Here is a 16,770-nt window from a genome sequence, read left to right as displayed (position 1 = left end):
CGATAGTAGTGCTTGGCGTCTTCTCTGTAGGATCCACCGGTCTCCTTTTCTGGTAGGTTGCTTTAGATCTAGTCTCTTCAACCTTAGATCTGTTCGTCTTCTTCGGCCAAGGTGTATCTTCCGAAAGGATATCTACGATGCCGTGCTCCTTCATTGTTGCTTGTAGGGTTTTTATTTTTTGTTTTTTATTTTGTTTGTCCTGGCCTTTGGGTTGAGGATGAATTTGTTGTCCTGGCCTTTGAGTTGAGGATGGAGTAGATCGGTGTGGAGGCTTAACTCTCACGATCGGATTTTTAGTCTCTTTATTTTATTTTTTCTTTATCTTCTCTTGGTTTCTGTGATTGAGATCCCATATAATTTCTTTTAAATTTGAGATTTTTAAATTCATAAATCTTAGTTCTCCATCTTATCTAAGTGTCTAAAATAAGCTATGTATCAGAATTCAATGAGGAAGCTATCTTATTAAATTTTTGTCACTTAGTAGCTTCCTCATTAAATTCTGGCTTATTTTAGATGCTTAGATGAGATAGACGACTGTGATTTATCAATTCGAGAATCTCAAATTTAAGAAGAATTCTAGGGGATCTCAATCATATATGGTTTCTATTTATATATCAATGTGAGACAATTAAAATATAGGGGTTTTATTTGTAATATATTTAATTGTCATAATGAAGAAAACAATAGGTTCTCAAATTTTTTTTTTTTTTCTCTCTCTATTTTTTTTTTTTATCTTCTCTTGCTTTATGTTTATATCCTCAATATGAGACAATTAAAATGTAGGAGTTTTATTTGAAATGCATTTAATTGATGTCTTAATGGAAAAAAAAATGTTTCCAAATTCTCTCTCTCTGTTTATTTTTCTTTCTTTTCTTGTTTTTTATTTATATCTCAACGTTATTTTGTAAGTTTTACACTCAATTTATAAAAAAGACCCGAGAGAGAGTTTCCGATCATTGTTTCTCAACGAAAAAATATAATACAATTTTTTTTGTTATAACCGTTCTTTTCAATTATATTAGTATTTTATTATTATTATTATTATTATTATTATTATTATTATTATCTTTATCATGTTGTTATGTTCTTCAATTTTCATTTGTGTCCCTTATTTTTTTTTCTTTCTATATTATATATTATATTTATTCAAATTAATTACTTCTCTTTTGCAAATTTTACATTGAATTTGGGAAATTTACAATTAAAACGTAAGGATTTTATTTGTAATATATTTAATTGTTTTAATGAATAAAATAAAAGGTTTCCAAATTTTCTTTCTCTCTATTTTTCTTTGAGAGCCCCTATAGTCCTTAACATCTGCAAACCACCCCTTTTGCAGCACCCATTCAGCATTTGACACCTCGTGGGAACAAAAACAGCAAATCAAAATGAAAAAAAGACGAAAAATACCCTTGGCCAACCGACGCGAGACCCAGGTGTGGGTCTCCCAAACCTAGCATCGCCGACCGTTTCTTTTTTCTTTCTCCCAAACCCAGAAAAAACAAAACCCAAACTCCAAATCCCCTCTTCTTCCCAAACTCCAAACCCCAATCAACCGAACCAAGAGAGACCCAACAAAATCGACAAAAAAAAAAAAAAAAATCTGCAATCAGAAATTACAATCAACCCAATCAGAAATCCAGTGAGACCCGCGAAACGGGGAAACCTAGCCTCAAAATCAGGTGAAACCCTGCGAAACCTAGCCTTAAAATCCGGCGAAATCCAGAGAAACCCAACCTCAAAATCAGATTCTAATGCTTCCTAAATCATTTCTAATGCCTCAAAAATTGTTTCTTATGCCACAAAACTCGTTTGGATTCAAAACTAAAACCTAGAAGGGAAGGTTAACCCTTTAGGGATGCCGCTGCCGCCTGCAGTGGATGTTGCTACTGGCTGCCGTGGGATGTGGTGGGTGAATGGTGCATGGGAGAGAAAGAGAAGAAGAGAGAAGAAGAGAAAGTGGGAGAGAAAGAGGAGAGAAAATTTTCGGGGAAGAACCAGAGAAGAAAAAAATTTTCTTTTAATCTTCTCTCACTTTCTGTTTATATCCTTTAATTAGAAGGCACGAGTTTTATTTGGAATGTATTTAATTGATGTAGTAGTGAAGAAAACAAAAGATTCTTAAATTCTCTTTATTTATTTTTCTTTTTTCCTTATCTTGCTTTCTATTTATATCTCAATGTTATTTTGTAAATTTTACACTCAATTTAGGAAAAGACGAGAAAGAGAGTATCTAATCATTGTTTCTCAATGAAAAAAATATACTAAAATTCTTTTCTTTCTTTTCTTTTTTCTTTTTCCTTTTTTTTTTTTTTGGTTAGAATAGTTGTTTTTAATTATATTAGTTTTTTTTTTTTTTTATCATGTGGTTATGCTCTTCTTTTTTGGTTATTTTCCCTTATATTTTTTTTTTTCAAATTTATATATTATTCTTGTTCTAATTGATTATTGGTCCTTTGTAAATTTTATATTGAATTCTGAAAATGATTGTGAGAGATAGTCTCTGTAATACCCTGAAATTATTTCCCTATTTTAAAAGAAATAATTTAAGGATAATTCGGCAATTGTTTTTATTTTATAAGACCCGAATTTGCTAATGAGGAGATAATTATAGGCTTTGATATTAGAGGGTTTAAATTGAGTTTAGGAGTTTTATTTGTAATATATTTAATTGTCTTAATGAAGAAAATAAAAATTTCTCAATTTTTTTTTTCTCTCAATTCGCAACCCAGTTTATGACCTCATAAAATAACAGTAGCACCAAGATTCCTATTTATAAAGAAACATGGACAAGGATCAGCATACCCAGCCATTGTGGATAAAATATATGGCTGTTTTTCTCGCACTAGAGTTGTTAGACAAGATAAAGAAAAACAAACAAACTTATGGGAAACTATAACAGTTGGTAATATCTGAATTACAGTTTGTACTTAATTTGTAGCTTCCAATCCTGCTGTCACCCCGTATTCCCTTGCCGGCCTTCACTGTACAATTGATCAACAGTGTCCTGCAGATGACATTGGCAAAAACATAATATTGATGCCGCATAGGCCAACACTCTTGACTTTCATGGTATATCAGTATATAGAAAGAATACAAAGGATAATAAGGGCCTCTTCAAGAAGTAAAGCCAAAAGACTATATCTTATGAGAGGGTTTTTGTTGCATTACTTCAGAAAAGAAAGAGGTGTGAAAATTCGGCTTGGGTCTGGTTTCAATTGAAACTGAACCCGATTGAGACACATGTCACAACCCAATGGATCCAGTTCTAACTAGAATTGAACCCAAACCAAACCCGGAGGTTGGCTACATATCTTGAAATACAATCCTAAATAATGCATGTCATGCTTTTTGGACTCTCTGCTTTTTTTAAATTCAGGTTTAGGTTCAAGTGAGAGTAAAATGCCATGGGAATGTGTTGGAATGTGTCGGAATGCACTGCTTTGACAAGATAAAGAAAAACAAACAAAACCTCGAAGCTGTCGGAATGTGTTTCAGTTAGATGAGAAGACATATCTCTGCATGAAATTAGCAACAGCCAATCGAGACAGATATACATACTTGGTGTTTGCGACCAGTGCTATTAAGCTCATCTAAAATGTATTTCCTTGCCTTCAGGTTTCCGCACAATGAATTAAAATCACCACTCACATTATGGTTTACTGCCCAATCCTCTACTGCTTTTTGGTCTGCGATAACCACAGCTACAAGAAATGACTCAAAACTGTTCCCGTAGACCCAAATCTGTGCCACAGAAGAAAGAAAATAGCACTTCCAAGATTAGAGAAATCGAAAAAAAAAATTGTGTTAGCAACTCACTAACAGGACTTATCGATTCTTAGCTAGGCATGCAGAGAACATTTGTGGACACATGCAGCAACATACCGATGTTATAAGAGGGCATCGCAAGTATGTACTTTCAATGTTCTCTCTACAGCAACATATATATTCACCTTGAGAAAGCTTAAATATATTCTTTTTCCTATCAATGATTTTCATTGCTCCGTTGGGCTGCCATTCTCCAATGTCACCTGCAGTTTTGTCAAAATGATGCCCATTAAGATTCATATTCAATCTGGGGATGAAGTTTTTTTTATGTCTTACAGCAGGTAAACAAATTATTGACAGGTTCCAAATACAACCAATGTAGTTATTCTCCCTGTTCTGTCACTGCGTATTACTTCCAAGGCTCACTTGTGTGAAACCAACCATCTACAAGGACATCTTCAGTTAGATCTTGTCGCTTATGTGGTAACCAGAGAAGAGGCAAATCTCTCCACGTGGCACGCTGGAAAGTGCATCATATCCCATTTCTGGCACCGACTCAAGCCTGACTTCAATGGTTGTCATGGGGACTCTAACAGTTCCCACCCGGCGGAGCCAGCATTTTGGGTCAGGAAGGTCAATATAATAAAAAATTAAATAAAAATATTAAAAAAATATATAATTATTGCAATAAATAATTCAATGAAACTAAATTATTATTTAAAACATATAATGCAACTTATAATTTATTGTGTCATGCCTATCGTTAATTAATTGAGTTGTCCTCGACGAGTCTTCATATCTTGAAATCGCTGCATAATTTTTTCATTGCTGATAATCTTGAATATATCATTTTCAATATACGTGACAAGACAATCATTTATCTATTGATCCCCCATTCTGTTACGTAAACGATTTTTAACAATATTTATTGCTGAAAATGCTCTTTCGACAGTTGCTATTGCAACTGGCAAAATTAATGACAATGTTACCAATGAATACACCAACGGATACAAGATATTTTTCTTCATCTCTACTATCTTCTCAATAAGTTGTCCAATCCCTTTGAGTGGTGCCAATTCATCACTAAAACGCAGGTCAATGATATATATTTCAAGTTGGTCGTTCAAGGTAATAAGTTGAACTGTTGAAAAATCATTCGGATAAAATTGAGCAAGATGAAGTAATTTCTTCTTATTAAATGTAGCAAATGAATCATCTGGACTTAAGCACGCAACACAGTAATAATTCAGAATTTGCCTCATTAAAGCAACTGTTAAGTTCTTAGAGTTGCATGTCTATAATAGAATAATAAATCTCACACGATAATCATGTGAATTTTTCATGCTTTGAGCTTTCATCGTGATCGAGGCTGGTACAAATCATCCATATTGGGAACAATAATATTGTTTTTGGTACAAAACACATAAACTTCTTCCAATAAAGAGTGACACTCATCTTCTCTCATAGCCTGTAAACGCTGTTTTGAAACTTCAACCAACTTCATCGCATTCAGAATATCTTGATCTTTTCTTTGTAATGCTTGAGATAACTCATTTGTAATTCCCAAAACATTTTTCATAAAATGTAAATTGAAAGCAAATTTAAAAGTCTGAAACGATTGAATTAGTATATTTGCTTATGCTCTCTGTTCAGAATATAAACCATCTTCCACAATATCTTCAATCGTTTCGATGACAGAAGAAAACATAAAAATAAAACTAACAACTGCACCATAATGAGAACTCCAACGCGTATCTCCAGGTCTCTTTAGATTAATTTCTTGATTCAAGCCACGACCAGTGGAAATTTCATTATTTCGTAGTGCTTCCACAACTTCAGCAGTTTGTTTTTCATGAAGTGCATCACGACGTTTGCATGATGCTTCAACAACATTAAAAATACTATTAACCAAGCTAAAAGAAGTTGCAATTTGGATGTGATTTTTAACAACAGCAACTAAAGTCAATTGAAGTTGATGTGCAAAGCAATGAACATAATAGACAGATGAGTTATCATTCAAAATAAGTCTTTTAAGTCCATTCAACTCACCTCGCATATTGCTAGCTCCATCGTATCCTTGTCCTCTCAATTTGCTAATACTTAAATGATGCTTGCTAAGAACTGACTCAATTGTCATCTTCAATACAGCAGTTGTAGTATTGCTAACATGTATAATGCCTAAAAAACGTTCAATCACATCTCCTCGCTTATCAACATAACGCAAAACAATAGCCAATTGTTCTTTGACAAATATATCACGAGATTCATCAACTAAGATAGCGAATGACGAGTCTCCAAGATCTTTTAAAATAGCATCTAGAGTTTCATTTGCTGCAGCATTTGCTATTTCTTTTTGAATGTCTGGGGTGGTCATTTGATGATTTTCATGAACATTTTCTAAGACTACCTTGTTAATTTCCTCATTATATTTCGCAAGAAACCGCAACAATTCACGGAAATTTCCTTGATTACTTGAGTCTTTAGATTCATCATGGCCACGAAATGCTAATCCTTGTTGCTGTTAAAAGGGAATACAATCAACTGATGCATTCAAACGAGTTCTATATTCTTTTTTCTACTGATCTGATTGTTTGTCAAAAAATGTTAGAATGTTTTGTTTATGATTTAACAAAGCTTCACATCTTCGTCGTACTTGATTATGTGCACTATTATAAGCCCTCACATGACTTTGTAATTTCTCTTTCTTCTTCCAATTTTTAAACCCTTCAGTAACAAACGAGTTCCCCCCTGTTTGATTTCCAGTATATGGTTTGAAGAGATAACAACATGAGAAATACGCAACATTTTCTGAAATGTTGTATTCCAACCAATCATATTCTTTGAACCATACTGCATTAAAACGACGCCATGTTTTTCCAAATTCTATTTGTGGAAAATCATGGTTAACTAGTTGGAAAGCTTTTTATTGTAAATATGTTCTTCGGATTTGGTCTCTATCATTAATATGATAATCAGAAATTGTTTTCCTTAAGCAAGGATCTATTGGCAAATTTGTTAAATCTACTTCAACACGAGCTCGTTTAGAGTTTGATTGAAACTCAATGGAATCATTGTTGTTCTCCATATTCTCAAGTAACTACAATATATATATTTCATACAATTAAGATATGTAACAAAAACTATATATATATATATATATATATATATATATATATATAACAATTAATTTAAAAGACCAATCTAAATATAAAATAAAGAGACCTTTTATCATTTAATAATAAATTAAAAAATAAATTAATATAAAATTTTGATTACATACCATTCAAGAAAAAGATATTGTCAGAAAAAGATGTGACTTTTTGTACAATTGTACCCGCCTTTTCATCGTATTTGAATTGTTGATTGTCTTGAAGAATAAAAAATTGAACAATTATAAGGACAAAGGGATTGAATAATTTGCAATTCAATTTTGAAAGTAATGAACCGCAAATTACTTATAAACCTACTCACTGGCGCCTCCCTTCACACTATTTATATATAGGTTAAGTAGTGAAGCCCTACTAGAATTTCACTAATGCTTAACTTCTTAGTCAACGTGTAAACCTAGCCTCCTAGGTAACTTAACCTCTTTACCCCTCACACAGTCACATTTGGTGGTTAGGTTGGCATGTAGGTGTCTTGTTTTTTTTTTTTTTTTTTTTTTTAATAATGAGAGTGTCAGCCGTGGTAAAGTAGTATTACTAAAACACACCCTTTGTATTTAGTTAAACGAATCGTTTTGGGTAAAAAAAAAAAAAAAAAAGACTCTTGAAGTACACGTAGTCGTCTTCTTCCTTGAGAAATATCTGGAAGATTGGATCTGAAATTCTGAAACTGCCATAAACCAAAAATTGTGATAAAACTAAAGTAGGCAACTAGGAATGAAGGAAAAATTCTACTGAATCTTTTTTTTTTTTTTTTTGGGGGCTGAGGTGGGGCATTTGACCCCTCTCGACCCCCCTTACCTCCGCCCCCTAGCTTCTGGTGCTGATTTTCTGCTATGTTAGCACTGGTGCGGGTGTCCGTGTTTCTACAAGACCGAGTGTTGTTAACATTGGTGCTATTTGGTCTCTCAATTCTTCCATTGGGAAAGTTGCCATGGAAATTGCAGCCGATGATGTGAATTCAAATCCCAGGCCCACACCGCCCCGCATAATCAAATAAAAGGAAAAATAAAACCCTAGTTTTCATCTCTTTCTCTAGCCACCTCCCCCCTCACCTCTCTTTTCTTTTCTTTTCTTTTTTTTCTCTCTTCTCTCTTCTCTCAGTCTCCCCTCTCTCTCTGTTGTCTCGTTCTCTCTCTCTCTGCTCTATCTCACAATCTCAGAGTCTCTGTCTCCGTCTTCGTGGACCAACAAAGCTCATACCACTACTTTGTGAGCTCTCTTCAATCTTCATGTTCACTGAAATCCTTGGGTATCAAATCTTGATGTTGACTGAGCTCTCTAATCTTTTCCTCTTAATCTTCTTATGGATTAAACTTGAGCTTTTTTGGGTATTGATTTTTGGGTTTTTTCATATATTCTTCTCTTAATCTTTTGGGTTAATCTCGAGATTTTTTTGGGTATTGATTTTTCGATCTTTTTGATATTTTTCTATTAATCTTTTGGGTTAATCTTGAGCTTCTTTTCAACATTGATTTTTGGGTTTTTTTTTTTTGTATATTTTTCTCTTAATCTTCTTCTTCTGGGTTAATCTTGACTTCTTGACCTTTCTGGGTCCACAAAGACCTCTCCATGTTCATTCATGGAGTTCCTCAGTTCCATGACGAAATTTGTCGTAGTGGAAGACTTGGTTGTAAGAATTCAATATATAATTAAATGCTAATTGACAATAAAAATGAGCAGCGGAATGAATAATTATATAAATACCTCTAGCCATGCTTTGCTCAAGTCAATTGAAGAACAACTTCACAAAAAATAAACCTGGAAAACAAAAAATATTGAGAGGTTCTTCTGACCTATGCCTACCAGTGAGTGTCAATTGATGGAATACACAGGCCTTATTTATAGGTAGGTCAGGGGACCCTCAATTAGAGCTGTTACTTTAATTATTCCTCCCATCAAGGAATAAAAATCAAATCAATACAGCTAATTGATTCCACAAAAATAAAATCTTTAATTAAATCAAATACTTGTTCAATAAGAATTAAATCAGTGATTTAATTCAGAATATTTGATTGAAATCAAATACTTGTTTCACAATAATTAAATCAGTAATTTAATTCAGAATATTTGATTTACACAATAAGCTTTAATTGGAATAAATTACTGAACACCGTAATTACATATATTTTATAATTGCAATATATGTGACATAAGGGACATACTTTAAATGCAATTTCTTACATTCTCCCACTTGGCCCTTATGACACATAAATTCCTTATGGTGTTCAGTTATATGATATGGCCAATACTTTATTTATTCCAACCTTTCATGGAATCCTCCCACTCACTCAAGGAATACTACACACGAATCATGGCGGTAAAGCTTTTATATGATAAGCCGTCCCTTCCATGTATCACGATGTGCAATATCTCCCTAAATGAGTACTTTATGGATAATGTACTTTATGAATGAACTTCCTATAAGTCATTCGGGTCCAACTTTAATTTTATCCCCACGGATAAGAATAATATATGTGTGCACAAAAATCTTTATAACATAACCTTTATGTCTATAGACCAATTAAAGAGAAACTAAGCACAAATGAATTAATGAATCTCATATATTCCACATGACTTTATACTTTCTTTACCGGTAAACCTTTAGTCATGGGATCCGCAATCATTAATTCAACACTTATATGCTTAATAGACACTTATTGTCACTTAATGTTCTCTTTCATAGTGATACTTTATGTCGATATACATACTTCTGCTTCTACTCAGTTTATTCTTAGAAAAATAACTGTAGTAGAATTAACTCAGAAGATCTTTATGGGTCTAACTATAAAATCGACAATTTTGAGACCTTAACAAAAATGTCTCAACCATAATGCCTGTGTAATTAATTCACAGCATGTAATGACTTTTGCTTTCATGGTAGATGTAGCAACTGTAGTTTGCTTACTGCATCTTCAGTACATATATACTGAAGTTGATTATCTACTATCTACACATTTAGCAAAAATCAAACCTGAATAAACACCACCAAATGGTAAGTGTATCTGTAGTTCTTGGTTCATTGCATATTCCACAATACTATATTGACCCAATAGTCCAACTGCTATTTCAATGCCAGGTCTAATGTAGACCTGTGCATACACATGGAATATCTGCCTTTGTTCCAATACATTTTGGGACATTATCCCCCTTAATAATAGGTGCTACTGAAGATTCATAGTTCTTCATTCTGAATCTCTACCAAAACTTTAGTGAGATGAACTTTATGTAGCAAACCTAAATTAATGCTTGCGAGCAAAATATTATCTATATACAGGACTAAAAGAAATGTAACTTTACTCCCACTGACCTTAATGTATATTCAATGATTAACAAGGTTCTCAATAAACCCATGTATGGTAACAACCTTGTATTATACACCACTAGTGAGAGGCCTATCTTAGTCCATTAATAGATATCCTTAATTTGCAAGCTTTCTGACTGTTATTAATAAAACCCCTTAAGTTGTCTTATGTACACCTCCTCCTTAAGATCCTTATTCAAGAAAATTGTTTTTCACATCCTTTTGATATAGCTCTAAAACAAAATGAGCTACTCATACCATGATAATCAATGCCTTTCTTTTGAGTAAGATCATTGGCTACAAGTCTAACTTTATATCGTTCAACATTACCCGGAAGCATCTTTTAGGTTTTATAAACCCATTTGCAGCCTATGGCTACAACTCCCTTTGGTAAGTCAACAAGATTGCAGACTTGAATTTTAGCCAAAGATTTCATCTCCTCCTTCATGGCATTGAAACACAATGTGAAGTTATCTCCACCCAAAAGATGTGAAAACAAATTTTGGATCGTCCTTAGGTCCGACATAAAAATCAGACTCCTGAAGTATACAACATAATCACTAGAGATTGTTGGTCGCCTTATTTTAGAAAATCTTCTTAATCCTACTTCATTTACTTTTGACAAAGTCTGAGTAGGTTCATTCTGAACTTGTTCCTTATGAGTTGACTGTTCTGAAACCGATTGTGCTTGAAGATAATCAATTTGATTTTTCTTAAGCACAATCAAACACCCTTCATGTGAAGGGGCTTCAGTCAACTCTTGTGCTTCCTCTAATTTAATCCCTTAAGGATAAGCACTCCCACTAAGTTCAGCGTTCTCTAGAAATTTTTAATATTAGACTCAACAATTCTAGGACTAAATGAAGAACAGTAAAGCCTAAACCCCTTGGAGTTTACTGTATAACCTATAAAATTCCGCTAGTTGTCCTTGAAGCTAATTACCTTAGGTGTGGATTATAAATCCTCACTATAGCAAGACAACCCCATATGTGTAAACAATTTGAACTTGGTTCCATTCATTCCTTAATTTAGGTGTCTTATGGACAACTCTGATTGGAATCGAGTTAAATGTATACACAGCGGTTTTCAAGGCTTCACTCCATTAGGAGAATAGAACATTACCTTTCATGTCCCCTTTTCGTGTACCTACCATAAAACTATCTGCCTCTATCAGATCTTACGATCTTGATTTTCTTTTGTTTTGTTTCTCTACTTCCACCTTATAGGTACTGAAAGCATTTAATGCCCCAACCTTATGATTTAGAAGATAGAGATACATAAACCTTATATGGTTATTACCGAAAGAGATAGGATATCTCTAACCATTTAGGCAAGAAGTATGAAAAATGTTACACTTGTACATGATCTCAAGAATTTCAAAAATACTTTTGTTGGCACCTTCAGTGGTATAGTTGGTCTGCTTTTCCTTAATGCAGTCCACATAAATACCAAAGGTAGTAAATTTCAAGAGTCGTAAAAACTCTATCATTTATCGACCTTTTTATTCTTTATAGAAATATATTCCAATCTCCAATGCCATAACATAGAGGATTTTCTCATTCATAAGACTCTGCTTTATGTCAACATTTATATGCAGGGATTAATTTTCCCAAAAATTGGGATTTAGATCAATTTTAAATAGACCATTAATTTAATATTCCACCCAAAAATTTTAACAATACAAGGGAATAGACCGTTTTCACCAACTCGAGGAAATGATGCGGTCAAGCTCCGCGTCCAAGATGACTCAATACAAGGGAGCGCCAGACAAAGCTTCCCCAGCCTTTACGATTGTGAGATCGTCGGTCGATAGTGAATTAGGTAATGACATTTTTTAATGGTCAATAGCAATATTAAAAGAATCAAGCATCGGCTCCATGCTGGCATTGCAATAAGGTTCATTGGGGAGCTTCGAGCTTGTAGAGTTGGCTTGGGAGTATGCGATCAGCATGGCCAAGCTCGTCACTTTAGCAAGTTTGCACAACTAAGGTATCAGTACCACAACATGGGAAGGCACAAAAACCATTGGCGTTAGCTCGGATTTTTTCCTCTTTCCAAGGAAGCTTAAAGAAGAATAAGATGTGGAGATACCATTCCTGTTCTTGGATTTAAAGCATCCATTTTATTTGATTCAAGGGCTACCAATTCTTTCATGTCTACCGTCTTTGCTAAGTTATGTAGACTAGCGGTAGCATGCCCAAAGGTTAGTTTTGCTGTAACCACTCCAATGGGAAGAATGTAAGAAATTCTATATATATTAAATGCTAATTAACAATAAAACTAACAGCGGAAATAATTTAATATATATGTACCTCCGGCCATTGCTTTACTCAAGCAACTTGAAGAACAACTTCACAGTAACCAAACTAGAAAACAAAATTATTGAGAGATTCTTCTGACCTATGCCTACCAGTGAGTGCCAATTAATGGAATATATAGGCCTTATTTATAGGTAGATCAGGGACCCTCAATTAAAGCTGTTACCTTAATTATTCCTCTCATCAATGAATAAAAATCAAATCAATACAACTAATTGATTCCACAAAAATAATATCTTTAATTAAATCAAATACTTGTTCCACAAGAATTAAATCAGTGATTTAATTCAGAATATTTGATTGAAATCAAATACTTGTTCCACAAGAATTAAATCAGTAATTTAATTCAGAATATTTGATTTACACAATAAGCTTTAATTGGAATAAATTACTGAACACCGTAATTACATATATTTTATAATTACAATATATGTGACATAAGGGACATACTTTAAATGAAATTTCTTACATTCTCCCACTTGGCCCTTATGACACATAAATTCCTTATGGTGTTCAGTTCTATGATATGGCCAATACTTTATTTATTCCAACCTTTCATGGAATCCTCCCACTCACTCAAGGAATACTACACACGAATCATGGTGGTAAAGCTTTTATATGGTAAGCCGTCCCTTCCATGTATCACGATGTGCAATACCTCCCTAAATGAGTACTTTATGGATAATGTACTTTATGAATGAACTTCCTATAAGTCATTCGGGTCCAACTTTAATTTTATCCCCACGGATAAGAATGATATATATGCGCACAAAAATCTTTATAACATAACCTTTATGTCTATAGACCAATTAAAGAGAAACTAAGCATAAATGAATTAATGAATCTCATATATTCCTCATGACTTTATACTTTCTTTACCGGTAAACCTTTAGTCATGGGATCCGCAATCATTAATTCAATACTTATATGCTCAATAGACACTTATTGTCACTTAATGTTCTCTTTCATAGTGATACTTTATGTCGATATACATACTTCTGCTTCTACTCAGTTTATTCTTAGAAAAATAACTATAGTAGAATTAACTCAGAAGATCTTTATGGGTCTAACTATAAAATCAACAATTTTGAGACCTTAACAAAAATGTCTCAACCATAATGCCTGTGTAATTAATTCACAGCATGTAATGACTTTTGCTTTCATGGTAGATGTAGCAACTATAGTCTGCTTACTGCATCTTCAGTACATATATACTGAAGTTGATTCTCTACTATCTACACATTTAGCAAAAATCAAACCTGAATAAACACCACAAAATGGTAAGTGTATCTTTAGGTTAAACTGTAGTTCTTGGTTCATTGCATATTCCATAATACTATATTGACCCAATAGTCCAACTGCTATTTCAATGTCAGGTCTAATGTAGACCTATGCATACATATGGAATATTTTTCATTTGCCTTTGTTCCAATACATTTTGGGACATTATCCCCTTTAATAATAGGTGCTACTGAAGATTCATAGTTCTTCATTCTGAATCTCTCCCAAAAAACTTTAGTGAGAGGAACTTTATGTAGCAAACCTAAATTAGTGCTTGCAAGCAAAATATTATCTATATACAGGACTAAAAGAAATGTAACTTTACTCCCACTGACCTTAAGGTATATTCAATGATTAACATGGTTCTCAATAAACCCATGTAAGGTAACAACCTTGTATTATACACCACTAGTGAGAGGCCTATCTTAGTCCATTAACAGATATCCTTAATTTGCAAGCTTTCTGACTGTTATTAATAAAACCCCTTAAGTTGTCTTATGTACACCTCCTCCTTAAGATCCTTATTCTTGTTTTTCACATCCTTTTGATATAGCTCTAAAACAAAATGAGCTACTCATACCATGATAATCAATGCCTTCCTTTTGAGTAAGATCATTGGCTACAAGTTTAACTTTATATCGTTCAACATTACCCGGAAGCATCCTTTTAGGTTTTATAAACCCATTTACAGCCTATGGCTACAACTCCCTTTGGTAAGTCAACAAGATTGCAGACTTGAATTTTAGCCAAAGATTTCATCTCCTCCTTCATGGCATTGAAACATAATGTGAAGTTATCTCCACCCAAAAAGATGTGAAAACAAATTTTTGGATCGTCCTTAGGTCCGACATAAAAATCAGACTCCTGGAAGTATACAACATAATCACTAGAGATTGTTGGTCGCCTTATTCTAGAGAATCTTCTTAATCCTACTTCATTTACTTTTGACAAAGTCTGAGTAGGTTCATTCTGAACTTGTTCCTTATGAGTTGACTGTTTCTGAAACCGATTGTACTTGAAGATAATCAATTTGATTTTTCTTAAGCACAATCAAACACCCTTCATGTGAAGGGGCTTCTGTCAACTCTTGTGCTTCCTCTAATTTAATCCCTTAAGGATAAGCACTCCCACTAAGTTCAGCGTTCTCTAGAAATTTTTAATATTAGACTCAACAATTCTAGGACTAAATGAAGAACAGTAAAGCCTAAACCCCTTGGAGTTTACTGTATAACCTATAAAATTCCGCTAGTTGTCCTTGAAGCTAATTACCTTAGGTGTGGATTATAAATCCTCACTATAGCAAGACAACCCCATATGTGTAAACAATTTGAACTTGGTTTCATTCATTCCTTAATTTAGGTGTCTTATGGACAACTCTGATTGGAATCGAGTTAAATGTATACACAACGGTTTTCAAGGCTTCACTTCATTAGGAGAATAGAACATTACCTTTCATGTCCTCTTTTCGTGTACCTACCATAATACTATCTGCCTCTATCAGATCTCACGATCTCGATTTTCTTTTGTTTTGTTTCTCTACTTCCACCTTATAGGTACTGAAAGCATTTAATGCCCCAACCTTATGATTTAGAAGATAGAGATACATAAACCTTATATGGTTATTACCGAAAGAGATAGGATATCTCTAACCATTTAGGCAAAAAGTATTGAAAATGTTACACTTGTACATGATCTCAAGAATTTCAAAAATCCTTTTGTTGGCACCTTTAGTGGTATAGTTGGTCTGCTTTTCCTTAATGCAGTCCACATAAATACCAAAAGTAGTAAATTTCAAGAGTCATAAAAACTCTATCATTTATCGACCCTTTTATTCTTTATAGAAATATATTCCAATCTCCAATGCCATAACATAAAGGATTTTCTCATTCATAAGACTCTGCTTTATGTCAACATTTATATGAAGGGATTAATTTTCCAAAAATTGGGATCTAGATCAATTTTAAATAGACCATTAATTTAATATTCCACTCAAAAATTTTAATAATGTTCAAACTTGATTTTAACAAACTAAAATAGAAATTAAATTTCTAAAAGAATTGTGGAATATATAAAAACATTATTAAGGTCAAAATGACATAACTGAATTTTTAAAATTAATCTATGGATCCCAACAACCTCCAATTGTAAATAAGTATTATTTAGAAAACCCTGCATTATGTTGACAACGTGGACCGCTAAACCAAATTCAATCCACATAGTCCTTAGGAGAGTCAATAAAAGAGATTCATGACACACTAGGTGTATGAGATTACCTTTATTTTAAGTCATTTATAATACTTTATGCAATCATTCTTTATATGCCCATAATTTTTCTTAGTGTGAGAAAAACAAGTATCTTAATTGCCATAACACTTTGTTGGCACCTTGTTCTCATTCATCAACTATTGGACATGGTTGCCTATAAAGGTCTTTCCCTCAACATGAGTAACTTTCTGGATTCTCATGTCTTAATCTCTCATCTTCTTGAACACACATGATCAGAAATTCCTTAATTGATCAGTTATCCTTATGTGTGCCACAAGATATTTGAAAAAATATCATATTTAGATGAGAGAATAAAATTGACCATAATGACTCAAAAACTCAACCTTTAGGGACTTTATAATGAGCTGTTATGTCCTTCATTTCCATAATGTGCTCAAGCACATTTTGAAACTGTAAAAAGTTTTACTTTAAAGCTTTTCTATTAGGGTGCAGGCCAAAGCCTTATTGGAACTCACTAAATGTTCCTCAATGACCTTTCTTTGGCCTTAAAACATTAAGGAATAAAACCCTAATGCTTTCCTTGATATGAGATTTCATGAACGTTGAAACTTAAGCGATTTAAATCACTACAATTGTTCATGTTTAATAATCTCATGTGGGGTACTTGATTCCGTGGGAGAAGGTGATTCGTCAACACGAAACGCCAATT

The 16,770-nt window shown here is 33.4% G+C and overlaps 1 protein-coding gene across 1 annotated transcript; it reads right to left on the bottom strand.

The window, feature by feature from the left end:
* Positions 1-5,404: 5,404 nt before the first annotated feature.
* On the bottom strand, positions 5,405-6,853 carry LOC132170937 (uncharacterized). Its single transcript, XM_059582100.1, has 2 exons — positions 6,794-6,853; positions 5,405-6,286 (listed from the first exon to the last, which is right to left on the bottom strand). The coding sequence occupies exons 1-2, from the start codon at positions 6,851-6,853 to the stop codon at positions 5,405-5,407; spliced, it is 942 nt and encodes a 313-aa protein (XP_059438083.1).
* Positions 6,854-16,770: the final 9,917 nt, after the last annotated feature.

This window comes from Corylus avellana, chromosome ca1 (assembly GCF_901000735.1).
Source record: "Corylus avellana chromosome ca1, CavTom2PMs-1.0".
Classification (NCBI taxonomy): domain Eukaryota; kingdom Viridiplantae; phylum Streptophyta; class Magnoliopsida; order Fagales; family Betulaceae; genus Corylus; species Corylus avellana.
This window is presented reverse-complemented; position numbering and strand designations above follow the sequence as displayed.